General features: G+C 43.3%; 7 protein-coding genes across 11 annotated transcripts; 4 read left to right on the top strand and 3 right to left on the bottom strand.

The window, feature by feature from the left end:
* Window positions 1-929: 929 nt before the first annotated feature.
* Window positions 930-4,067, bottom strand: LOC107218298 (E3 ubiquitin-protein ligase synoviolin A). Of its 2 annotated transcripts, none has more exons than XM_015656130.2 (8): window positions 3,705-4,058; window positions 3,347-3,439; window positions 3,124-3,276; window positions 2,755-3,045; window positions 2,415-2,629; window positions 2,058-2,278; window positions 1,603-1,963; window positions 930-1,439 (listed from the first exon to the last, which is right to left on the bottom strand). In XM_015656130.2, exons 1-8 carry the CDS (start codon window positions 3,831-3,833, stop codon window positions 1,115-1,117), a joined length of 1,788 nt encoding a protein of 595 aa, XP_015511616.1. In that variant the 5' UTR covers window positions 3,834-4,058; the 3' UTR covers window positions 930-1,114. The 2 variants fall into 2 exon arrangements, with proteins under 2 accessions (XP_015511616.1, XP_046600694.1); XM_046744738.1 differs by having other exon boundaries at window positions 1,159-1,431; window positions 3,705-4,067.
* Window positions 4,068-4,711: 644 nt separating this feature from the next.
* Window positions 4,712-6,746, top strand: LOC107218281 (speedy protein 1-A-like). 2 transcript variants are annotated; one of them, XM_046744749.1, is made up of 4 exons: window positions 4,712-4,837; window positions 5,379-5,520; window positions 5,824-6,087; window positions 6,273-6,746. In XM_046744749.1, exons 1-4 carry the CDS (start codon window positions 4,780-4,782, stop codon window positions 6,427-6,429), a joined length of 621 nt encoding a protein of 206 aa, XP_046600705.1. In that variant the 5' UTR covers window positions 4,712-4,779; the 3' UTR covers window positions 6,430-6,746. The 2 variants fall into 2 exon arrangements, with proteins under 2 accessions (XP_046600705.1, XP_015511595.1); XM_015656109.2 differs by lacking the exon at window positions 4,712-4,837 and adding an exon at window positions 4,886-5,209.
* Window positions 6,583-11,466, bottom strand: LOC107218305 (rho GTPase-activating protein 21). 2 transcript variants are annotated; one of them, XM_015656137.2, is made up of 8 exons: window positions 10,505-11,466; window positions 10,245-10,443; window positions 9,805-9,973; window positions 9,619-9,705; window positions 9,438-9,512; window positions 9,254-9,329; window positions 8,514-9,175; window positions 6,583-8,433 (listed from the first exon to the last, which is right to left on the bottom strand). In XM_015656137.2, the coding sequence occupies exons 1-8, from the start codon at window positions 11,207-11,209 to the stop codon at window positions 7,095-7,097; spliced, it is 3,312 nt and encodes a 1,103-aa protein (XP_015511623.1). In that variant the 5' UTR covers window positions 11,210-11,466; the 3' UTR covers window positions 6,583-7,094. The 2 variants fall into 2 exon arrangements, with proteins under 2 accessions (XP_015511623.1, XP_046600686.1); XM_046744730.1 differs by having other exon boundaries at window positions 10,281-10,443.
* Window positions 11,467-11,578: 112 nt separating this feature from the next.
* Window positions 11,579-14,972, top strand: LOC107218301 (ribosomal protein S6 kinase delta-1). Of its 2 annotated transcripts, none has more exons than XM_015656134.2 (6): window positions 11,579-11,980; window positions 12,057-13,103; window positions 13,198-13,331; window positions 13,395-14,460; window positions 14,521-14,616; window positions 14,724-14,972. In XM_015656134.2, the coding sequence occupies exons 1-6, from the start codon at window positions 11,885-11,887 to the stop codon at window positions 14,829-14,831; spliced, it is 2,547 nt and encodes an 848-aa protein (XP_015511620.1). In that variant the 5' UTR covers window positions 11,579-11,884; the 3' UTR covers window positions 14,832-14,972. The 2 variants fall into 2 exon arrangements, with proteins under 2 accessions (XP_015511620.1, XP_046600690.1); XM_046744734.1 differs by having other exon boundaries at window positions 11,579-11,984.
* Window positions 14,973-15,125: 153 nt separating this feature from the next.
* LOC107218280 (protein SEC13 homolog) lies at window positions 15,126-16,637 on the top strand. Its single transcript, XM_015656108.2, has 3 exons — window positions 15,126-15,521; window positions 15,613-16,000; window positions 16,286-16,637. Exons 1-3 carry the CDS (start codon window positions 15,280-15,282, stop codon window positions 16,592-16,594), a joined length of 939 nt encoding a protein of 312 aa, XP_015511594.1. The 5' UTR covers window positions 15,126-15,279; the 3' UTR covers window positions 16,595-16,637.
* A 166-nt stretch (window positions 16,638-16,803) lies between these two features.
* LOC107218284 (helicase SKI2W) lies at window positions 16,804-21,825 on the bottom strand. The gene is made up of 11 exons (XM_015656112.2): window positions 21,674-21,825; window positions 21,277-21,586; window positions 20,437-21,112; window positions 20,138-20,369; window positions 19,821-20,074; window positions 19,626-19,749; window positions 19,245-19,523; window positions 18,265-19,184; window positions 17,839-18,200; window positions 17,583-17,761; window positions 16,804-17,512 (listed from the first exon to the last, which is right to left on the bottom strand). The coding sequence occupies exons 1-11, from the start codon at window positions 21,704-21,706 to the stop codon at window positions 17,183-17,185; spliced, it is 3,699 nt and encodes a 1,232-aa protein (XP_015511598.1). The 5' UTR covers window positions 21,707-21,825; the 3' UTR covers window positions 16,804-17,182.
* A 109-nt stretch (window positions 21,826-21,934) lies between these two features.
* Window positions 21,935-23,214, top strand: LOC107218287 (39S ribosomal protein L40, mitochondrial). The gene is made up of 5 exons (XM_015656114.2): window positions 21,935-22,113; window positions 22,252-22,341; window positions 22,420-22,590; window positions 22,673-22,871; window positions 23,005-23,214. Exons 1-5 carry the CDS (start codon window positions 22,079-22,081, stop codon window positions 23,116-23,118), a joined length of 609 nt encoding a protein of 202 aa, XP_015511600.1. The 5' UTR covers window positions 21,935-22,078; the 3' UTR covers window positions 23,119-23,214.
* Window positions 23,215-23,250: the final 36 nt, after the last annotated feature.

The following is a 23,250-nucleotide window of genomic DNA, read 5'->3' as shown; positions in this document are numbered from 1 at the left end:
ACGATAATAATTGCAATTATGATGAATATACAAGATAAATGAAGTATCAGATGATTCAGCTGTAAATATGAATCTATACTTTTGCCATCGAAAGAGGGATAGGGATATTGAAGAATTATGCAAGAAGTGTACACCCGTCGATAAAATTCGTTGGTGATCTAGCGATTCGGAAAGCAAAAAACAAAAAAATCAATATGACGAGAGAAAAAACAATCAGCTATTTACACAGGTAATGCTCGAAGGAATTATGGCAACGGTCAACATACAGTAGACCTATTGTAAACGAAATCTTACTATTACAATCGGCCGGGATTCTTGAGCATCGCAAATTTGATAAAATATTTACTAACACCTACTGCGAAGTCCCGAAAAATTTGAACTGATTGTAGCAATTCGAAAAAAAAAAAAAAAAATGTACGGTAGTTGTTTACTTCCGTTTTTATTCTTTTTCAATTTGAAATATAATAAATAGAAATTTGGACAGACTCCCGTGACGGTATATTTTCTTTGTATATTTACTGCAGTGGTAGTGATACCGGTGCCAGATGGTAAAAAAATATAGGGAAGTAAAATGTGAAATAATCGAATCTTTTGTATGTTGACTTATCACCTACAGACACAGTTTTTCTTGTTCATTCCCGAAATAGTTAAGCAGTCCGTTTGATAATTTATCGTTAAAAATGATTACTTGGAATTCTTATATCAACTCGGAGAAACTAGTAAAACTTTTGTACGATATACACATTACTTATATATTTATATTACACATAGGTATATAACATATTCCAAACTCTCGAGAAATGAAAATAATATTCATCGAAAAAATCTCATTACTATTCTTTTTTCATTCCTTTTATACAGCAATCATTGATTTCGTGATCAGCGTCCTTTTTCAAAAGAAATTCTTTGCTTCTTTCGTTTTTTTTTTCCCAGAATCAGTACACAAGTCCTAGCATTCGTTTGTCCAAACGGCATTATGACGAGTAATTAATACACCGCGTTTTCGTTTGATCCGGCCATATTAGGTATTTTCGTTTACATACAATAATATTGTATACGACCCGTCTGTTTTACGCTGAAGAGAAACACGCGTTAAATTAATTGTTTTCTTTTTTCAATCCGTCGTCGTCGTTGTTTGTGCTATGAATTTTTGCAACCGCCTTCTCCTCAACATCTCCTTCTCGTCAGTTGGTTCTGTTCTTGTTCTCGACGTGGACGGAGTCGCGTGATTCTCGTTTGACGTTGTTGCGTTCATTGTCTTCGTATCCGTTTGTACAATACTCTCGTTCGACACACCACTGCTACCAGGTAAAGGTTCACCGGCAAATTTGCCCTGCTCGCTCATACTCGGCCCCGCATCCTCGCTGTGATTCGCCTTCTCTTCCTTCTTTTCCTTCTCCGCCGCTTCAGCCGCCGACCCCACGTTCGGCCCTGGAATGCTGGGGATTAAGCAACAGACATAGTTACGCAGTTTACACTTAACGCGCCACGAACTAGAAAAAATTGTAATTCCAAGAGCTGATCCACTCCGCTCAATCTCAAGCCCTACTTTATTCTCTGCAAGAAACAGAACAAAAAAATAAAGACAAAACAACTCCTCACTTGGCAGTAGCAGCAGCAGTTTGGTACTGGCTCATCATGGCGTTGGCAGCGTCAAGCAAAAGCTGAACTCGCTGAAGTGTTTGAATTCTGGCCTCAACTGCCTGGCGCATATTACCCTCCATTGCCCGGAGCTCTTCGTCGGTGAGTGTGGTCAGATTGGGAGGAGGAGCAGGAACAGGAGGCAGGTGAACCATCGGAGGAAAAGGTGGCACGAAAAGTGGCAAGCTGCCTGGAGGCACCGATTGGAACGGAGGCAAACCGATGTTGGGGGCGTTATTCTGGCCCTGGATCTGCGCGCCAGCTCCTTGCTGTGCTTGAAGACCCATCCAGAAGCCAGCTGGCATTTGAAATGGCTGATCAACTGTCAAGTTGAAATTCAAGAGAATTTATATGAGTAATTTTTCTGAATAACAAACGATGTACTGTTTCGTTTATACATTTGTAAGCTTAACTACCTTGCTGATTAACACCTTGTGCCTGGGCTGCTTGCGGGGCTTGTTGACCCGGCGCAGGAGCCTGATTCTGGGCCCTCGGGCCATTATTGGCTGGTGTGGGTCGCAAGATGTTCAATCTGCATGTTGGACAGGTCTGCTGACGTTGAAACCAAGATCGGAGGCAGGCGGTGTGGAATATGTGGTTGCAGGGAAGTTTTTTACTAGCAGTAAACATCTCTTCCCTGGAAAAACAAATGCATCAGTTTTGTCAGAAAGAAACACATTGTCATTGGAGTCGAGTTTACACAACTGTTTTCTCGAATCTGAAATGTATTCCGTGTGTTATCCCTACTTCTCTGCAGTCGAAACACGACATACCTGCAAATAATGCAGACATTGTCCGCGGCTGCTAATTCCTCCGGAGTCGCGTCTGGATACAACGTGTTCATGTTCCTGATTGCTCTTCTCGACATCACCACGTCGTGGAATGCTTTCTTGAAATTGCGCATTGTGTAGTACATCGGGCGGAAGGCAAATAACGGTAGTGTGTATATCCTGACCATTATGGTGACAAATGCAACGTACAAGATCACCTGTGATATTGGAAATTAAACTTTACTTGTTTCTTTTCATTTTTGTTACGGTCCTGGATTACATTTCATCAATAAAAAATTTTTTTCTTGAATTGAAACGGTCTTCTCAACCCTTTGCATCTTACCTTCAATAGCCCAATAATCAGTTCCGTGTAGAGCAGAAAAACTGCCTTGTTATCCCAGGGATTTTCACTCTGAAGATCGACCGTGTGGAGCACATACTTGATGGTGATGTTGAGAACGACAGTAAGGAGTATGGCGTATTCAAAGCCAAAGACGAGCTGCACAGATGCGCCTTTGGTGAGGGTCGACATATAGGCATACTCGATCATCGTTCCATTTATCGTGAATAAAAGAGTCAAGAGGCTCAAGACCCTCACATGGAACAACCAGGTTATCACGGGACTTCTTTCCATCTGCAGAATCAAAAAAACAATCAGATGTATATATCCAATAAACCAACTATGAAGCATCAAAGAGACTAAGGGGCTCACAAAATCGACTCGATCTTCGGCGAGCCAGTGAAATGATTTGAGAAACAGCAGCAACGTAAAAAGAGCTATGAACTTGGGGCTGAAGTCGTCCCTGAATACCGTGAAAGCAAGACAGGTCTCCGTCACTGCGTACCAGGCCCGCTCAACTAGATGCTGAAAATGTATAAGACATGATATGAAACAAGGTCTATTACTCTGAAAAAGCAGCAAAAGCACAGCTTACCTCAAGTTCAGCGGCTCGGAGATTACCAAAGAATATCTTGCGTAGGAACGTATTCATTATAAAAACCAGTATCAATCCCTGGACGTATATTACCTAGAAAAAAAAATAACACCTCGAGTAAAATTTATACCAGCTATGCATGGTTCGTATGGACAGCAGCCAGTTCTTATCTGCTGTGACAAGCTAAGATTCTAGAATCTAGTAACAACAACAAAAACAAATATGTGATAACCACACAGTCAGAGATGCTGCAAAGATTCGAGAACACGGTAGAAAATTGAACGACAAGGACTGGCATAAGCCTGATCTTCGTAACCATAAGGAAAGTGAAGATAAGAAATATAATAAGACAACTTACGGCCATACTGGGGTTGGACTTGGTTATGTAGACGACGGACGGGTAGAACTGTTTCTTCTGGTAATAGGCATTGCCGATGACGGCGCAGGTTAGCGCAACGCTTATTAAAGTGATACCGGCTGTCCTCATCGTTTCGACTGACTTGAGCTGCAGGTTACATGGGTGTGTGTCAGGTCGCCTGGCCAGTGGTCCTATTTATTTGTCGTATTTGTTGATGCTAGTTCTGATGCTGCGATCTCGATACCAAGAATTTTGCTTTTATGTGTCGTATTAGGCGAGCTTCATGAATTTGGCACAGTCGTGTCGTGTGTGTGTGCGTTTGTGATTGGATCGAGATGAGGGACGATTTGACAACTTGAGTGGCGCTCGTATCGTGCGGACAGTCGGCGAACTGTTATTAATAAATAGCAACGCTACCAACCGATAAAAACGATCTCGAAAATTTTCCTTTAGTATCCCTGAATATCGTACGCATTGTGATAATGTATGATAACAATTTTTCATCTTGCGATTGGCAATCCTGCCTTAATTTCAATCCCGTGGATCACTGCTACGCGCGGGCGATACGGATCATTGCGTAACAGGTTTTCGCAATTTGGATAATCCTCATTAGCTCTCACGCGTGTCTTTGATTTTCGTTCACCGCGCGTGCGTCACATCGACAGAATATTCGATAGATAAAATAACAAATTTCAACCTGAAAACCGGTGTAGCTGATCATTTATCGTGTCATTCAGCATCGCGTGCGTTTCTTTAATGCAAAGTTAAGCCGATCGACTCGAACTTCGGTCGGCTTGACTCGCGAACTATTTGTACAGGTGGTGTGACGCGATTGGTTGCCGAGTCAACAATAGCCGTCGTAGTTTATCCGCTTTCTTCGAAAAAAAAGAAACGGTTGATCGGTATCACGTGCACGATCGTTTTACTTATCGGTCCCCTGACCGAGCCTCTATCTCCGCGCAATCGATCGGAAGATTTGCAATAAGAAAAATCGTGAAATTTTCTCACACGTGCCGCGGGATTTTTAAACGCGAAATTCATCGACGCTGCGCGCCCTCGCAAGTCTCTTTCTCGAATGTGTATTTTTAAAATCGTGAAAACTAAACTGCGGTACACGCACAACAATGAGAATAGTACACACGCTTTGTTTTACCATTGACTAATATAATTACATGTAAACATATAGATCGTTCTAATTTTTGTTATCGTCTTTTGTTTTTGTACAAATATTCTTCGACTGTTTTCAAACGAGAGAATTCAACAGTTGTTGGTCCCATTACACGTTTTTTTTTTTTTTTTGTCATCGTTTTTGTTATCACTCAAGAAAATCTATCAACAGTCAGAGACAAAACGAAAGAATCGAAAATAAGAATTTGACAAAATGGAGATTGAAGTGCGCGATGAACAGTTGCAAAGAAACATTATCCTTACGTCAACGACGAGCTGCGCCCCAAGACTAATACGGATAAAATCTTGGAGCGTAATTTCATTCTTTAAATTAATCGGTAAACTGATCCATATTCATCTCGACCTACGATTACACAACATTAAAAAGCAAAGAAACAAACTTTCAAACTTGAATCGGGAAAAACACGAATTTAAGCGTTACGCGTCTTCCCCAGCTCCTCATATTTACACCATTGTTTATTGACTATGATCATTTTTCTCCCACAGACGATGAACTCGACGACTTCCTGGACGCTGATCAGTGCTGTAGGATGGCTGACAACTATCTGATCGCGATGGTGTTCACCTACTTCCTCAGAGCTGCTCTACGACCGGAGGAGTACACAAAAACGAATTTCTTCGTGGCCCTGTAATAGGAAACCCGTTTTTTAGCGGTTCACTTTCTATTGCATAATCGATTAGATAAAGTTTTCAATAAATAGCAATAAGCTTAATATCTTATGTATAGATCATCTCATCGGTAACTGGGGAAATATATTCAATAGAGTTTTATTGCAAAAGAGCAAGCAGACGATGAGAAAAAAAAGATGAGACATCTGTATCAATGGGAAAATACTGCGTTCATGTACTTAAGTAATTGAGATGAGTAAAAGAAAATGTAATTCATCCATTTACGGTAACTCACGACTGTTTGTCTACTCAATTCACCCAGATACTTGGCCCACGACATGGAAGAGGATCAGGACGACGCTCGCGTGATGATCCGCGATCACATTGGCCTTGATGAACCTGAGGTCAGTTGTTCGCCGTCCCTGTTTTTCACACAAAAGGACAAATTCTGGGAGAGGATGCATCATCGTGGCGCGGTGTCTCGCCTCTGCTGTGACAAGGTGATGCAGATGATAAGACCCTTCCACAAGGTCTGGTCTCGTCGGAGACACGTAAACCACTCGGGAGCCTCCAGGCATTCTAATAGGTGAAGGCAAAATGTTTGATGAAAATTACGTATTCAGTATACAGATTATGGAAAAGTATAATAGTATGATTTTTTACTTCATTGCTAGTCCAATTGAGCTTTCTCATTGTTAGAAGCAACGATGTAAAATGCCTACAACAAAAATGCTTTAATACAACCTTGTTTTTTGTTTTTCTTTCATGCAGGAAAGATGATATTTGCCCAAACTGTCCAAAGACTGTACTTTCACAGTATTCGACTTCGTCGTCAGATTTCAGCCCAGAAGTTGTCTTTAGTTTTCGAAGATCTAGATTGTCCAGTCACCGAGTTTTACACAACCGTTATAATTTCGATTTTGAATAGATTAGTTTTCTAGCAGAGTACAGACTGTGAAATAATTTTTTAATCATTCACACAGCCCTTATTATGTTCCTTCCTAGAAATTGGTGTATACACTTTGTTATATGTTATTTTAATTTTTCCTCCCGGTATAAGATAAGTAATCGTTACCTCGACTCTGCGGGACATAATTTATTGTGTAGATTAAAATAAAAATCGATCACATTTATCGACGATACAATTAATACAGAATCCGTAGATCGCCGGCAGTACGCCGTAATAAAGTACAAAATACATTAGGATTTACGATGTAAAAGCTGAGAATAAAATATATAATATAATGACAGTCATTAATTCGTAACAAGGTGAAAAGTGATAATGAAAAATGAATTGTTCAAGTTGAGCTAATTGCGGCCTAAATTACGCTCAACTTGAGAAGTCCGAGGCGACACCCAGAGTGCACTTAAGTCAAGATCATTAACCAGATCTGTGAGTTGGCCGGTTTAATTCTCTGCTCAAAACTAAGTACAATTTCTTTTTTTCTCACATTTTTAGTACAATGATCCCACTGTTTATTTATTCACGGGCAAATTTTCTGTAATAGAAAATTTATGTAACAAGAATTAAAAGAAAATGAAGAATGTTTTAATTTATTTTTTTCAAATAGCTGTAAAGACAGCACTCATTATTCAAGTTGAGAAGCTCGTTAAAGCTACAGCCTTCATCGGAGTGCGTCGCGAATCATTGCATTGTTTTCTTATCAAATTTTTTGCATCTTTGGGCGTTTTCAACGTTAAAGGCCGTTTGATATGGGGAGTTTTGCACGGCGTCAGTGACTCCACGTTCAATATGTTTCTATTCGTTTCTTTGGGTATGCAGTCAGGGGATTTCTGCTTCTCGCTGGGACTGAACAAGTTCTGATTCTCCTTTTCGCAATGAAAATTATTTCCGCTACTAAAATACAAGGATTTATTAAGATTGCTTCTCTCAGTTTTTACGTCATTTTTCGTGGTATCCAAACGCCGGCTGGCGTCGTACTTCTCACCGCTCAGCCTGGCTCCCCTTTTCTCCGAACCCGGTTGGGGATTCTGATGCGACGGCATTATGGTCAGTTCCATTTTGATCAGTGGCGATGTTCCTGTCGAGTGAAGGAGCTTCAACTTGGCGCCGCTGTTCTTTGGACTTTTACTATTTTTCCTGCGTGGTGTTCCACCAATTTTCCTTAGTCCAGATGGACTGTCGGTGCTGTCCAAGCTCTTCGTTTCCCTGGCTCTCCCCAGTTTTACGGATTGTCTTCTAATCGCTTCAGTTCTAACATCCCTGCTCTTATTCGACCTGCTAGAAGCGTCCTTCTTGGAAGTCTCATCGAACAGCCTCGCCTTGGCCAGAACCATCCCAGCGTTCTGAGTCCTCAGTTTGGCAATTGACGCCCTACCGGTCTGTTGGGTGGGAGTGCGAGACCTGACTTCTGAGCCGAAGTAGCAATCCGCATCTCTCCAATTGACATTGTTGTCCCCGTTAACCATTCCCCCTTCTGCCACCCCTGTGGTTTCCCTTGTACCTAGACGCTCGTTGTTCAACGTGACGTCCTGTTGACTGTTGGACTTCTTCAGTTCCTTCATCTTCTCATTGAAGTGTCTGGAATTGTCTATAAACTCCGAACCGTGGAAAGAGGACGCGCGCCTTACTGTCGGCCGCAATACACTGTCCGACGCTTCTAGACTATCGTCGCGATCGCTGAGGAACGTATCATCGTCGCTCAGAGAGCCTTTGGTATGCTCAACGGTGTGAGTTATCAACGCATGGAGTTGCTGCTGCAGAAAATCGAGCCTCGCGTTTGTCTCATCACTGCATATGGAGTCTGAACCCTGGAGCAACTGAGAACGCTGCGACAGCCCGGTGTATACCGTATTGGGTCGGCCTCGCTTCAGACTGGACTTTGGACAAAAGTTATTCCGCTCCTCGACAGGTTCGTCGGTATTCGCGGGCTTGGCAGCGAGCCACGAGATGTGCCGGTTGCTTCGTTTCCTGGGGAAATAAAGAAATTATCGGATTTTAAAGTTGAGAAATTCGAGTTGTGGGCCAACGAGGATACAATTGATAATTACCCGACTGGTTTTTCTTGAGAGCGTCTTCGGAGGTTTCCGATCTTTCTGGCACTGGGTGAACGGATTATTTTGTGCTCCGCGGATCTTCGTATCTTCAATTCCCTGCTTAATCTTTTGGCGAGTTGATCAGCAGTCACGGTGCTGCCTATGCTAGCCTCCTCCAAAGTCTTTTCGTACTCACTTTGCACCTTGCTGGCCGAAGTCTGGCTCAAACTTTGGCCAGCACTCGTCGATATGCAACAAAACTCCTGAGAAATTCTGGACTCTATTGCTGAAACTCTGTTTTTTATCTCCTCATACTCGCTCTTTGGTATTGTTACGTACTCCTCGTTCCCTTTGACCATTTGGTCCGCAAAGCTTGAAAACGGCAGGGCCTGGCGGCAGTTACTGTCCATCGGTTCTTCCGATGTTCGCTCCTCGGCAGTGTTCTCGTCCGACAAATTCACTTCTGCATCCATGAATATTTCGTCCTGGTCGTACTCCAAGTCGAGACCATCCTCAAGCTTTTTGTTCGCCTTGAGGAGAGACTGAGCCACTGTGAAACCGTCGTACCCTACCCGATTTTTCTTCGACCACGAAGAACTACTCACAGAACTCCAGCGTCTTTCAATCCTTGGCGAATTCGGGGCATTGTGGTTTTCCGAGTCTAAATCAGCGAATTTCTGAAAAAAATTTATTCCGTGAAGCCAACTCGTTACTTTTTACACTGGTTGTCCAGTGCTTGAAAAAACTCCACTCACCTGTTTGCTCTTTGAAACGAGTCTATCGAGGCTAAGCCGAATCTTTTTAGATTTCTCTAGTTTCTCACTGCCTGTTCTGAAATGAAGAAATTACGAGTTTTTCAATTTGTTACAAATAAATTTATGCCACGAGAAAATTCACTTCCACCTCGCGAAGCACACGATATGAAAATATTGGGCTTACATCTCGATGTGCACTTTCTGCGAAAGGTATTTTCTGACTCGGGACTTTTGAACGGGACTCTTTTCTTTGTACGGGCTGTAATAAAACGGAAGCAGACAATAAAAGTTCAATATCGGGTATTTTGAAACACGAGAAATCTTTGCATGTAATATCAAAACCATACACTCTAACCATTACATACTTTGGATCATTACATATTATGGATGCAAACATAGTGTTTTCTGGCCGAGGATAACCGCCGTCAGGCAATGTCTGAAGTACTTGACGCCTGCAAGTCAATATAAACGCAATAAATACCCCCAGAACGTTGATAAAGAAAATAATAAAACACGATTGCAAAAAAGCCTATTTAAACTCGATTGCTTACTTTTTCTTTGCACTCAACGGTGCCGCAGACTCAGCCACTTTGCGCTTCTTCCCTGTTTTGATCGAAGGTGTGTCGGTAGCGCTGAACTCACTCGACACAACTCCGCTACTTGCTGCTGCGTCTGGTGATCCGCTCTTGCTAACCATTTTCTTCAACCCATTCAACATTCCTTTGGATTTAAAGAAAAACTATTATGCACTATTTATCGTCGAATAGATTTGAAACTGAATAATGATCATGATCACACTGGTAGAACAAAAATTGTTAGAAAAAATGAATAGGAAGAGTTAGCCATGATCTCATACAAATACATTATTTATAGACAACCCCATTAAATTTCGACAACAAATAAGGCTGGGATCTTGAACTAGTCATAATCTTAAATAAGTTGATTGCCGCAAACAAGTATAGAGAAAATAAAGTCAGATGGATAGACGTACTCAGGTTGAGATTGGAGGCGCTTAGATGTGGCTTACGTGTAAGACTCCCGCTCCGTCGTTTTTTTTTCTTGTATTTGGATGGGTTTAGAGAGTCAGAGGTATTTATTTCAGTTTCAACACTGCCCGGAGTCTCGGAGGCAATGAGATCTGCTACGTGATCAGGAAGGACCCCGATGCGCTCAGCATTTTCGATCAATATCTAAGAAGCCGAGGTAACAGAATAAGTATCAACTCTTAGACTGCGCAAATTAGATTCTCACCTTTACTATAACAAGGTGGGTTTCCAGTCTCGACTGTACGGCCGACATGGTAGTTTCCTGAAGCGGCATAATACTGGGCCCCATGACTTTGGCTAGATTATCAATGCCCATTTTGTTCTGCCTCTCAAGCCTGGCGATTCGCTTCAAGAACTCGGCAAGGTAGGCGAGCGTGTTAAGGTGATGTGGAGGAAGGATCAGACACGCTATGAGCAGAGCCTGAACCCTGGAATTTTTTAGAAGCGCACAACGCAGAAAGACATCCTGGTAAATGCGCGGGATCAGGGGGTCAGGGAGGTCCCTGAAGAAGGTTTTTAGCACATTGGCAACGTCGACGACCTGGTACTTCTCACCCAGGGTGCTCCCACCGTCGAGACGGGCGATAATCTCCTTTTGTCGGAGGTGGGATCCCGCCTTTCGGAATATTCCCTCCTGGCTGGCGTATTTCTCAATGTAGGAACAGGCTTGGGTGACAAACTGGGGAACGTGGACGATCGCCCCTGAGGATAGCTTCACGACATCGAGTGGCAGGTGGGCCAAACTCGTCTTGAATACCGTCTTCAGCGACTGACCGCCTCCCGAGTCCGGCTTCGCTGAAGAAGACGCCGCCGCCTGTTTCTTGATCCGGCGTTTAACCCCCAAATTCCGAAGATCGTTTGACAGTATCTGGTAAACCTTCTCCTTGTCCAACACGTCGTAAACAAACATATTTACCGTCTGGGCGAGGATCGGATAGCGCCAGATCCTCCAAACGGGTGTTCTTTATTCATAAAACTCAACTTCAATTTGACAATATAAAGTATAACAACTTGTTTGTAACAACGCGATTTGAATTATCGAAGTTTATTGTTGCCGGTTACGTATACGCATGTATATGATGTTTATCATTGTTTTCCAACCGCCTTGCCTCATGGTCGCTATGCAGTTCGTTGCGGAACGCAAAAAACTCGTTGCGTTCTGTAGAGGGGATAAATCTACTGATCGCTGCTGCGGGTGCGTTCCGAAACTAACCCTAGTGCTGTGAACCATCTTTTATTTCTTTTGCGTTGCCGAGTTCATGGGTAAACACTCAGTGGATAATTCCTGCGACCAGATGGCGTGCGGGTAATTTAGAGAGTTTCTGTTCAAAATTCTATAGAGTATGCATATGTATATGCATATACACGTGGGAAATACCACCAAACCACCACACTTAATCGATACATTTTTGACACCTTCGTTCATAACAGAAAAAGACTTGGACTCGCGTAATTTAAGACTGGTTTAGTGTTGGGTTAACACAGAGAGAAAAGCACGAGCCGTGCTCGAATGAAATGTTCGCATGAACAAAGAAGCCCTGGTCAATAATTGGGTGCTATACGATTCAAAGTCTAATAACAGTAAATGGCACCATCTAAGGAAAAATGGGTACGAAGGTTCCTTATCAATGAGACTTCGCGTCACAGGAAAGGATTTACCGTGTACAAAGTTACATCAGTGGTCGGTACATATACTATTATTAATTTTAAGTCTACTCGAACAACAGTCTCTCCTTTAGCTGCTCGTCTACTTTCAGATATATCCTAAATCAGCCCCAGAGGCTGTGTCCAGAGTTTCGGTTTGGAAGCGATACAGCGACTTTAGGAAGTTGTACCTGGAGCTGAGCAGCCGTCATGACACTTTGAGGATCAAAGAGGCCTTCCCACCTTTCCCAAAGCCCAAGTTCTTTGGCCGTTTTGAGGCGGAAGTTATTGAGGAGCGACGACAATGTGCAATCAGACTTCTGGAGTTTGTAGCAAGGCACACTCCACTTTTTACAAGCAATGTAGTTGTCAAGTTCTTCGAGTCTGGACATGCCAGAGACTATCTAACCGACTGCTCGGCATCCATCGGCTCCGATACCTCTGAAGAGGACCCAAACTTGAACTCCGCTCTCAGAGGCACCAGCTACGTTCCAACCACTGTGCAGAATACTCAGTTTCCGACTTCAAATGGCAGAACGATCATACTAGCCAACAATGATATTGAGACGAGTGATAATGTTTCCCAGAGCTTATCTGTGAACAATAACTGCATTGACGAAATTGGCGTGGTCAGTGAGAATGGCGTCAACATAAGTGGGACAAAGCCAATCAATAATAAGAATGACGAAGAAAAACTTGAGAGGCAATCGCCAACCTGTGACAGGTATGATGCCCCTAAATTCACAGCTTCGCTTCAAGCTTCGAATGGCTTTTCAGTCCATGATGGATCTGACTTACCTGAGGGTGCCGCTGAAGACTTGAGCAGTTATATTCTAGTATCAGCTACCCACATGAGCGCAGCTTTCAGACACGAGGCTGTGTGTGAATACGAGGAAGCATTCACGCTGTATAAATTGGGCATAGCAAACCTACTCAATGGTGTTCAATCTGACCCTGATTACGGGCGCAGAGCCACGATCAGAGACAAGATATCCAAGTATTTGGAGAAGGCAGAGAGGCTTTACAACAGGCATCTGAACTGCAACGTAGGCATGCTTTCCAAGCCTACTAGTGAATTGGGAAATTATAAAGTATTACGTGTTATAGGCTCGGTCATGCTGGTCAGAGACACTTTGCGTGATTGCAATAGAGTTATAAAGGTAAAGCTCTCTGTGTTATTCGTCATTTTGAAAAATAAATAAGAACTAGCTTTGATCTGGGCAGCGATGTTTCAATTAGTAATTCTCTTTCCAGACAGTCCAAAAGCCAGCTGGGTGCCTTGGGAGTCTCCGCGATTACATTCTGCGTGGCAAAATCCCATTCATGGTACGGCTTTACGCATGCATAGAAACGGATTCGACGATATTTCTTGTCCTGCACTATGCGAGGTGAGTGGAAACTGGATATGACTTTGCTGATTTTGATGATGCGACTCAGCTCTTACATTTCAGTGGAGGAAAGCTCTGGGAGTATATCAAGTCGTACTACAAGGGCCGCAACACAGTCTCTAATTGGAGAGAGAAAGGGCATACAAGGTCAGTGAGTTGCGACGCTATTATTCAGTCGAGTCTGGAAAAGAAGAAGCTAGGAGTTAAGGAAAGACTGTTACCGAAAATTGACGGACTTGCTGAGGTTTCGAAAGACAGAGCTTGTGGCAGCAGAGAAAATCTCGATCCGCAAGAAGAGGAGACGATCGATCCTGATGAATCGCTCAGAAGATTAGAGGCAAAATTTGGAGCCAATGCTGCGCCTGTTAAAACATTTCAAACCACGGACTTACTCGCTAAAGCCCAAGAACTTCTGCGATTGGTTGACGCCACTCTGAAGAAAAGCAATTCAATAGCCAGCAGGTTGAATGAATCTGGCACTTTACTGTACAGTGAAGATAAGCCGGATCATTCTCGAAATTTAGCTCACGGTGGGGAGTTTCAGGCCCTAAATGTAACAGAAATCGATAAACTCAGTCAAGGTAACAGCATAGATGGTGTTCACGGTATTGGATCTGGAAATATAGATCTGAAAGCAAAAAATGAAAGATCAGACGAAGCTTTGGCAAATTCTAAGTCTAATTTTGTTAAGAACTTCAAAGTTGAGGACGAGTTAGTGAAAGAATCGTCAAAACTCAATGGCTCTCATAGAGTGATTGAGGAAACTATGAATTCTGGCCAATTGCAATCGATCGTTAACGAGGACAGCGGTATTGAAATGGATGACGAACTCTGGAAGCTTCCCGAAGGAACCATCCGATATTGGGCAGCTGAAATACTCCTGGCACTGGAATCTCTGCACCAGCAGGGTGTCATAGTCGGAAATTTAAAACCAGATAATATATTATTAGGCAGCGGAGGCCATGTCGCGATGACTTACATTGTCCCAAAACGAAGCTTCGAACTCTTGCAGCTAAAGAAGCCCTACTCCGCCCCTGAACTTTGTATCTTCTCACCAACAATTCCACCCTCCACTGCTGCCGATGTTTGGAGCTACGGAGTCCTGCTCTACGAGCTCTTCACTGGAATTGTATGTCCAATTATCATAGTTTAAATTGATATTCGTTGAGTTTATGTTTTCTGTTTTCAGAAATTCCAAACTAAACATCCTGGACCATATCACTCGCATTCTATTCTCAACATTCCTGAAGAACTATCAGCGAACGTGAAATCATTGATCTCTAATGTGAGTTTGAAGAGTTTAAATACTTAATTAGTTCTCAAAATAAATGAAGCAGTGCATTCAAGTCAATGAATTCCTTTGTATATGATTGTCTTACTCTCCTTGTTCAGGTATTGCGATACAAGCCAGAGGAACGTTTATCTATTCCCGAAATCAAAGAGTCTTCATTCTTCTCTGGTATTGATTGGACCGCCTGGGCTAACTCTAGTTTTACTTAGTCGTAATATACCTATTTTTTTCCTTCTACAGTACGCCATATCATGTATTTGTCAATCTCCAGTCAGTGTATAACTAGTTCAAAAATAACGAACAAAATAATATTTATCACAATCGACATAATTAAAAGTATATAATATGTATTCTACTTCAAATTTTGAACCATCCCGCCGATAGATAAAATAACATAACAAATGGAAAGGCACGTGGGGCACGTGTTGTCTTTTTACGAAAAATCCCTAGCACTTCGTGGTGACTCTGATGCTTTTCGTTGCCTGATGTTGGTGCCTTTTAGCGCGTGTCCACTTCATCAGATTCCACGTATGTCAGTTGGATCAGTTGTGTGGTTATTCTTCAATCGCTGCAACGGACAATTTGCGACAACAAAAAATAGTGAAAGAAACAATATAAATAATAACTCGTTGCGGGTAAACGAAGAGATAATTGAAAATGGTCTCCGTTCTAAACACGGTGGACACGGGCCACGAGGACATGATACACGATGCCGAAATGGACTATTACGGATTGAGGTTAGCTACCTGCTCAAGTGACAATTCGGTGAAAATATTCGATCTGAAGAACGGCACGCAAACCCTCGCTGCAGATTTGAAAGGCCACGTCGGTCCTGTTTGGCAAGTTGCCTGGGCTCATCCGAAGTTCGGCAACATCTTGGCATCTTGCAGTTACGACAGGTAAATTTGGTGATCTCAATACTTTTGCTCCACGGTTTTCCGACCTTATGCAAAAATAAGCAAAATCTAAACTGTACTTATCTCGCGTTAGGAAAGTCATAATTTGGAAGGAGCTTGGTGAGTGGACCAAGATATATGAACATGCGTCCCACGACTCGTCTGTGAACTCCGTTGCATGGGCGCCGCACGAGTTCGGACTAATATTAGCATGCGGCAGCTCTGACGGCTCGATCTCCATACTTTCTAACAATGGTGACACCTGGGATGCCCAGAAAATTCCAAACGCACACACCATCGGGTGCAATGCGGTCAGTTGGTGCCCAGCCATTGAACCTGGATACGACGCTACCGCGCCTCACCCTCGCAGTGGACCTGTTAAGCGACTTGCGACTGGAGGATGCGATAATTTGGTCAAAATATGGAGGGAGGATAACGAAAGATGGATCGAGGAAAATAAACTCGAGGCTCACAGCGACTGGGTAAGTAATAACTCGTTTCAAGTATCACCAAATTTGGACATCTGGTCTCTTCCCTTTGTCTAGGGCAAGAAAAGAATTTTCATTACTTTTTCTATTCCCAGTGAAACATTTGTGTCCAGAGGCTAATCACCTATTCGCAATCGTGATCGATTTGAAATCATGTAAGATCAATAGAAAAGAGTTGAATTCATATCAGAAATTATTCAGCATTAGCAAAACAAAGATGCTGTAGATAAAATTAGTGGATTCACCAGCCATTTTCTTTTCCTTGCAACATTAAATTAGGTCAGAGATGTGGCCTGGGCGCCAGCAGTTGGACCACCGAGAGCGGCACTGGCTTCCTGTTCTCAGGATCGCAGGGTGGTGGTGTGGACGTCGACAGATTGCACAAGTTGGACGTCGACTGTCCTGAACGTGTTTGAGGACGTTATATGGAACGTCAGTTGGTCTCTGACTGGTGGGATTCTGGCAGTGAGCGGAGGTGACAACAAAGTATCTCTGTGGCGTGAAAATTCCGAAGGCCAATGGGCATGCATTTCGGAGCTCAATAAGGGTCAGGGAAATTTGAACAATCCAGAACAACGAGCATTGTGAAATTAGCATAATAGAACTGAAGAGAAAAATCAGATTATCATTATTATTGTGTATAAAACGTATTTTCCTCTTCCTCTCTTTTTCTTTCGCTTTTTGTGCAAAGGGGAAAAAAAAAAAAAAAAAAAAACGAAACTTGACTTTATAACTACAAACTGTACTATAGGCGGTGAACTTTTTTAAAAAGTTTATTAAATTTTTTTTTCAATCGATTCTTCCAATAATTTAATAAATCCTTGATTTACACTCGTAAAACGCAGATGCAAATCGAACATTAGTTTGCGATTTCTCTGCAATTTTGGCGGACACCCAATATTTAATTTATAACTTGCAGTAAACAGACAATCGATATTTACAAATTTGACAGAAATCGATCGTTTTTCAAAATGTAAAAACAACCACAAATAAAAAAAACATTTGTACACAGGTGCGAGCAGCAAAAGCAATACGAACAAAGACGTGTCGCACATTGGGGGGAAAAAAAGATAAAGAAACGGGCAATATGTGTCTGCTGCCGATTGGAGATTGTAGAAAATTGTGAAAAAACAGTATAATATTAAATTAAGTAGGACAAAGCCTACCAAGTCACCATTAATCTTGTGTATAAAAGGATTGAGCAAAGACGATGTCTCGTTTAATAGCAGTGGAGGCTTCCTCCATCTTCTCTTTCAGTACTGGGTCGCCAATAATCACAGCCGCGTTCTTCACGTACCTCAGTGTCTCGTTCAGCTGCTGAATGCACCTGACGATTATACCTTCCTGGACATCGGTCAGTTCCATTATTTTTGCAAACGGCTCTGACCTCGCCCATTCATAGACGACCTGCACGAGACCGAAGTTCAGAGGCTCGATCGGATCGACTCCGTGTTCGCGTTCCATAAGGGCTATGCTCTTCTGGACCTCCTTCATCACTTCACACCCCTGTAAAGAATAGAAACCGTTCCAGAGTACACAGATCTACACTTGAATGAAGCGGATCAGTAATTCAAACCTTCTTCAGAGGCGATATCAATTGTGGCTCCACGTTGGTTTTCTGCTGGAAAACCAGAGCCGAAAGTAGCGCGGCTATTTCAGCCGGTTGCAACGCGGTGAGGGCGTTTTTGAAGATTAGCTCGGTGACTAGCAACTCGTGAGTTCCCATTTCCAAAGCCACCCGACCTTTGAGTGCGACTGAAAGAAGTGAAAATAGAACCAAACCAGTTCAGACTATGTTTAAAATTGTGAGCACAGATTGAAAATTGATTTACCTCTCTCGTCATCGTCGATATAGCGCAGCGACCTAAGAACGTTAACTTTATTTGTATACTCGGGGTAAAGGGAGAGACTTTCGTGACTGAGCTGAAAGGTTAGTCGCTCCCTCCTCGTCTCCAATTCCTTCCGCTTGAATACAGCTTCGAATTGTTCCTCCAAGTTAGCGATGTCTGTGCAAGTTATACTGTCCAGTTTCTTTTTCAATGTAGTCAGGTAGTTCAACCTCGGAGCAAGCGACGACTCGTTTAATTTTAGTTCGACGAACGGCTCGATTATCTCGCGATTCGTTACAGCGTCCAGAGATATAGTAAGAAGCTCCTGAACCGCGGCTTGACAAGTTTTTCCAGGTGGGTCGTTCCTACGGAGAACAAAAAGCGTTCAGTACCGAAACTTTCGATTTCTGATCGGTTTTTGACACTCACTTGAACCGAGGAATCTGCCTTTTCTCCCAATCGCTGATGACCAACTGAAAGTCGACCTTGATGCTCCGTTTGGTAATCTCCAAAATATCAGAGGCCGATATCGTCAGTACTTCGTGCCCGGCAACACCTTCGGGAATGAACAATTCCTTTCTAGTGAATCCAATGATCTTGTACCAGTTGTCAGACTTTTCCTCTTTCTTCTCTACCCTCGAGCCTGGCACTTCGATCTTTATATCGTCCTCTGTGTTAGACTGCTGCATGTTAGTCAATGTCAGAACTCTGTAAAGCGTGTCTTGCCTCCGTTGTATCGTCGCGAGAAGAACTGCCAGTTTGTTGTGATGCTCGCGATATGATATTAGCAGAATTCTGCCCTGATTTAGGTGCTTAGCGGCTTTTTTCGTGTCTAACAAAAGAGGCCTGAGCTTTACCCACTCGTCGAGGTACTCGGTGGCGATTGAGTAAAATCCCCCAAGCTGCCTCTGCGACTCCGTCAGCTCCGACGACTCGGCGAGCTGTTTTTCGACCTCCTCCAGCTCGGCCTTGTGCTTCTTCTCGTGGGCTATAAGCGCCACCTCCTTGAACGATCTCCGCATCATCCCCTCGATAGTCACGGACTCTGTCACCCTCCGCAGGTTCAATATCATCGAATAAGTCATTCTAAACTGGGACTCAAGCTTCTGCGGTTTCCCAAGCATCATGTTCTGCAGCACCGGAGCATCTGGCACCTCTGTTTTGCACAAGATTATCACCGTTCCAGTGTCGTCCAGGCCTCGACGCCCCGCCCTTCCCGCCATCTGGATGTATTCGGCGGGATGGAGGGTGCGGGACTCCGTGCCATCGAATTTCCGAACAGAATCAAAGACGACAGTTCGTGCGGGCATGTTTACTCCCATGGCGAAAGTTTCTGTCGCGAACAGTAGCTGGAAAGGGAAGGAAGGAGTGAAATTCATACGTGACTGAACCAGCCTCATCAAATTTACCTTCACCACTCCGCTCTGGAACAGTAGCTCAACTATTTCCTTGAGAAAGGGTAAAATCCCGCTGTGATGCACACCGATTCCCCGCTCCAACAGCTTCTGCATATTAACTATCTGTGGTAGTTCTCTATCCGGTTCTTTCAACCGCATGATACATTGCTGGAAAAACACTCGTATGTGGCTCTTCTCCGATCCTGTCGTAAGGTCGACAGACCTCAGCGCGTCTGCGTTTGTATCGCAACGATTCCGGGAAAGAGTGAAAGCTACGACAGGCAACTTGTTCTGAAATAAACATGATCACCATTGAGTGAGACATTTGAAACGGAAATTATTCAAAATAAATTTAAGAGAAAATTTATGTTCCGTAGATAGCAATGATCGCACTTCTCTTTTCAGGTGATCTATGAACCCGACCCATAGAGTCTTCTCTTGATTCGGATTAAGCTGATACTTTTTTTCCCCGGGATTCTTTGTGCTTGATGCTTTGGCAGCGACTGCTTTGTCCCATCTGTAAACAGGGCGAATGTGCCTCGTTAGCTGCGTGTCAAGCTCTCTGGTGTGGATAAAAGAAATGCTTACCCATCCTTTTTGAACTTTCCGTCAGAATCGACTATCAAAAAACGATCGTTTCTGCTCTTTCCTCCACACCCAGTGTACAGGTAATGTTGCAGCGGCACTGGCCGCTTCAGGGTACTGATCACGTACACTTTCCTCTTTTTTGTCCTTCCAACCCAATCAGCAAACTCCAGAGTATTTGGAACTGTTGCAGAAAGCATGACGATGCTTACATTTGGCGGTAGGAGGATCAAGACTTCTTCCCATACATGACCGCGCTGAAAAAAAACAAGAAAAGTTGATTGTGTGAGGGGGTTGGGCGAGCACTCGGCGCGACTTACATCCTCGTTGTTTATGTAATGGACTTCGTCGAATATAACGTATTCCAAGTCCCTGACGACCTCAGAAGCGCAATAGAGCATGGACTGAAGAATCTCGGTTGTCATGATGAGACAAGAAGCCGTCTGATTAATCTGCAGGTCCCCGGTGATCAGCCCCACACTGTCGAACGTCTGTTTGAAGTCACGGTACTTCTGGTTGGACAGTGCCTTGATGGGTGACGTATAGATGGCCCTGAGAAAAAGGGTCGCCGCAGGTAACGCATGCCTAGGGTCATTTCTATGCATAACATTCCACAAACCTCGTCATGTGCTTCTGACTCAGAGCTATTGCGTATTCAGCCACTGTCGTTTTGCCTGCTGAAGTGTGGGCAGCAACGAAAACATTGCAGTTCTCCTCCAGTTTTATGATTGCCTGTTTCTGAAACGTGTCTAGCTCGTAAGGGTACTTAAACGCCGGGTCTGGAACACGTTTCTCAAAGTCAGCAACAGGCACAGAGACATCGAGCACCTCAGCCCATTCGGTACACGTCTTCGTGAACGTTGTATTCTCAGTTATTTTCAAAATAGGGAGATTACGCTCTGGCTGCAGATTCGTCACTTTGTCCAAATCCATAAGCACGTTCTCGTTCTGAAGTTCCTGCTTCTGATCGGCACTCTCACCCCTGGTTTTAACACCCGGCGACGACCACAGTCCGAGCAGACTTTCCTGCTCATGTACCATCGCCATGAGGTTTATCGTTTCTGTGTTTGAATTCTGCTCTGGCTCTGGCTCTGGAGCTGGAGAGGTACGACTTTCCGGAGTATCGCCAGTGTCTTTCGGAGTACAATTGTCCGCAGCAAATTCTATTCCTGATTTGAATCCCTTGGCCAGCGTCCTGAGGTCACTCTCAAAGTTTATTTCGACACTTGCGACATCCTTCGGTAGCTCGGGTATATCAAACCCGCCAGGCCAGAAGGGAAAATTACTCGCACTGCCTGGAAAGAGGATAAACAAAGTAATCGTCTAGACTCAGGTTGGCTGCAGTTGTACTGCTTGCGCCATTCTTACTTCATGTTTTAGTTTCATAGTTTTATTGGCTGTAGGAAAATTCAGACACTACGGCAAAGCAAAGGAGCATTGAGTATTGTCGAATACAGACCTTTGACACCTTCCGTAGGTGGACCAGGAGCGCGGCTCATGGACATTGAGTTCCTTGGGTTTTCACCCGCACCTTTAACGACAACTTCTTGCAAGTCAGCGATGCGACCTGTTATTGGATCTCTGTCAAACTTCAAGTTAGTTCCAAGAGGTGCGAGATCGTGCCTGAGAAGGGCAAGAACGTCCGGCTCTCGAGGCCAGTAGCATTGGACTTTTTCCACATCGTGGATCGGCAGGCGTTCAGGACACTCGATATATTCCTTAAGGACGCTCTTAATGTCTGAGAGAATTGGCGGAGGACCGAACGGCAGCTGAAAAATAAACTAAACTGTCAAGAATTTGAGGTTAAATTATATTATGTCGATCGTCAATACGTAAATAGCGCTGAGGGGACTTACGTTGACCGTGAATTCCTTGACTCTTGTGCTCATCTTTCGACAATTGTGACAACTCGGGGGATTTTTTCGTTGACAAATTTTTCAACGGCAAAATCGAACCGGTAAAGGTTAGGCTTTTGACATATCAAGCCTAATATACACTGCGTACACAGCTTGGTACGATATCATAGGCTAACTTCACAACGCAATCGTTGCCCAGAAGGTAATAGCAGTGCCCTACATTTATTGATTTGCACATGCTAGCGAATCAGTAATGGTGGAAAATCCCTTTACCGATATTCTCCGTCCGCTGCCTCGCATACGGCCTGTCTAGTATATTATTAATCCGTAGTTAATACTTGATGGTTAGATGTCCGGTCTTATTTTTTGCACTTTTGTTTATTAATTGAGGAAATCCCTTGGAATATGAGTTACTTGGGCTTGATTTCGCCGTTCTGCAGGTATATTTTTTCAGCAAACCGTGAAATTGCTATACTAATATCAGGGTCACAGATATTTTCTAATTCGATTTAATCTAACCTAACCTAACTTAAAAATTATAAGGGCTTGATAACAGAGTTTCAAAAAATTCATTGCAGATTATCGGTAGCCGGTGGAGCCGTGTGCTCAATCAGAACGATAACGACGAATCTAAGTCCTCTGTTTTTTAAAGCGACAAGCGTGCTGCTGTAAGTATCACTTGGGGAAGAATATATAAATCAAGAGTCATACACGAAGATGAAACTCTTAAGATGAAAATATTTCAGAGGCGAACCATTGAAGAAGAAGAAGAAGTTGGATCCGATGATAGTAAGACAGCGCGAAGAGAAGCGTAAAAGAAGGCTTGAGAAGCTGATCAAAAGGATGGAAAAAGGTGCTCTGCAATACAAACCAATTGAGGAATGCGAAGTACCGATGAAGCTCATAGATGAAAAAGAGTAAGATGTGTCTACAGTGCTTATTTGATTTAAAAATCATTTATCCCTTCTTCAATGTGAATTATTGGAAAATTGGTTTCAGTGAACGCATGAGACACTTGCCGCCAATCTCTGACGAAACAACGGATGAAAGAGAGTTGCTAAAAAAAGCCTGGTCCCTGTACAAACTTCGCCAACACTATAGGCTCATGAGGATGGTCGACCGAGTCTTGGGGTCTCACCAAAAAGCTCTTGATGAGCTAAAGATGGAGTCTGAAGAGCTCTACTTGGAAGCGATACAAGTAAACTACTTTTCTTAGTCTGAAAACGGCGAAAACTTGTCTGAAAAACCTATTTTTCCCCCAATCCGTTCAAATACCTAATAAAAATGACAGTAAACCGCATTTTCACACATTCGTTCATTCTGATTTATAGGTGGACCTGAATCTGGTCCCCTATTCATCCAGAGGTCCGGTTTCAACTCCCCCCATAAAGAATTACCCAAGTCCAGACGGCGAGTATCAAGATATTTCAAAAACCTGGGGTTGAGGCGCCTGACGTGTTAGATGCTTAATTTATCGCAAGTATATTCTCTATTGTACTCAGTTAGCGAATGTTGTATCATAATAAACAGTTGGAAGAGTATTCGCCGAATCTTGTTTTCTATTTCAGCTACATACT

This window comes from Neodiprion lecontei, chromosome 7 (assembly GCF_021901455.1).
Source record: "Neodiprion lecontei isolate iyNeoLeco1 chromosome 7, iyNeoLeco1.1, whole genome shotgun sequence".
NCBI lineage: Eukaryota > Metazoa > Arthropoda > Insecta > Hymenoptera > Diprionidae > Neodiprion > Neodiprion lecontei.
Note: the sequence above shows the minus strand (reverse complement) of the source record. Positions and strands in the feature narration are given on the sequence as shown.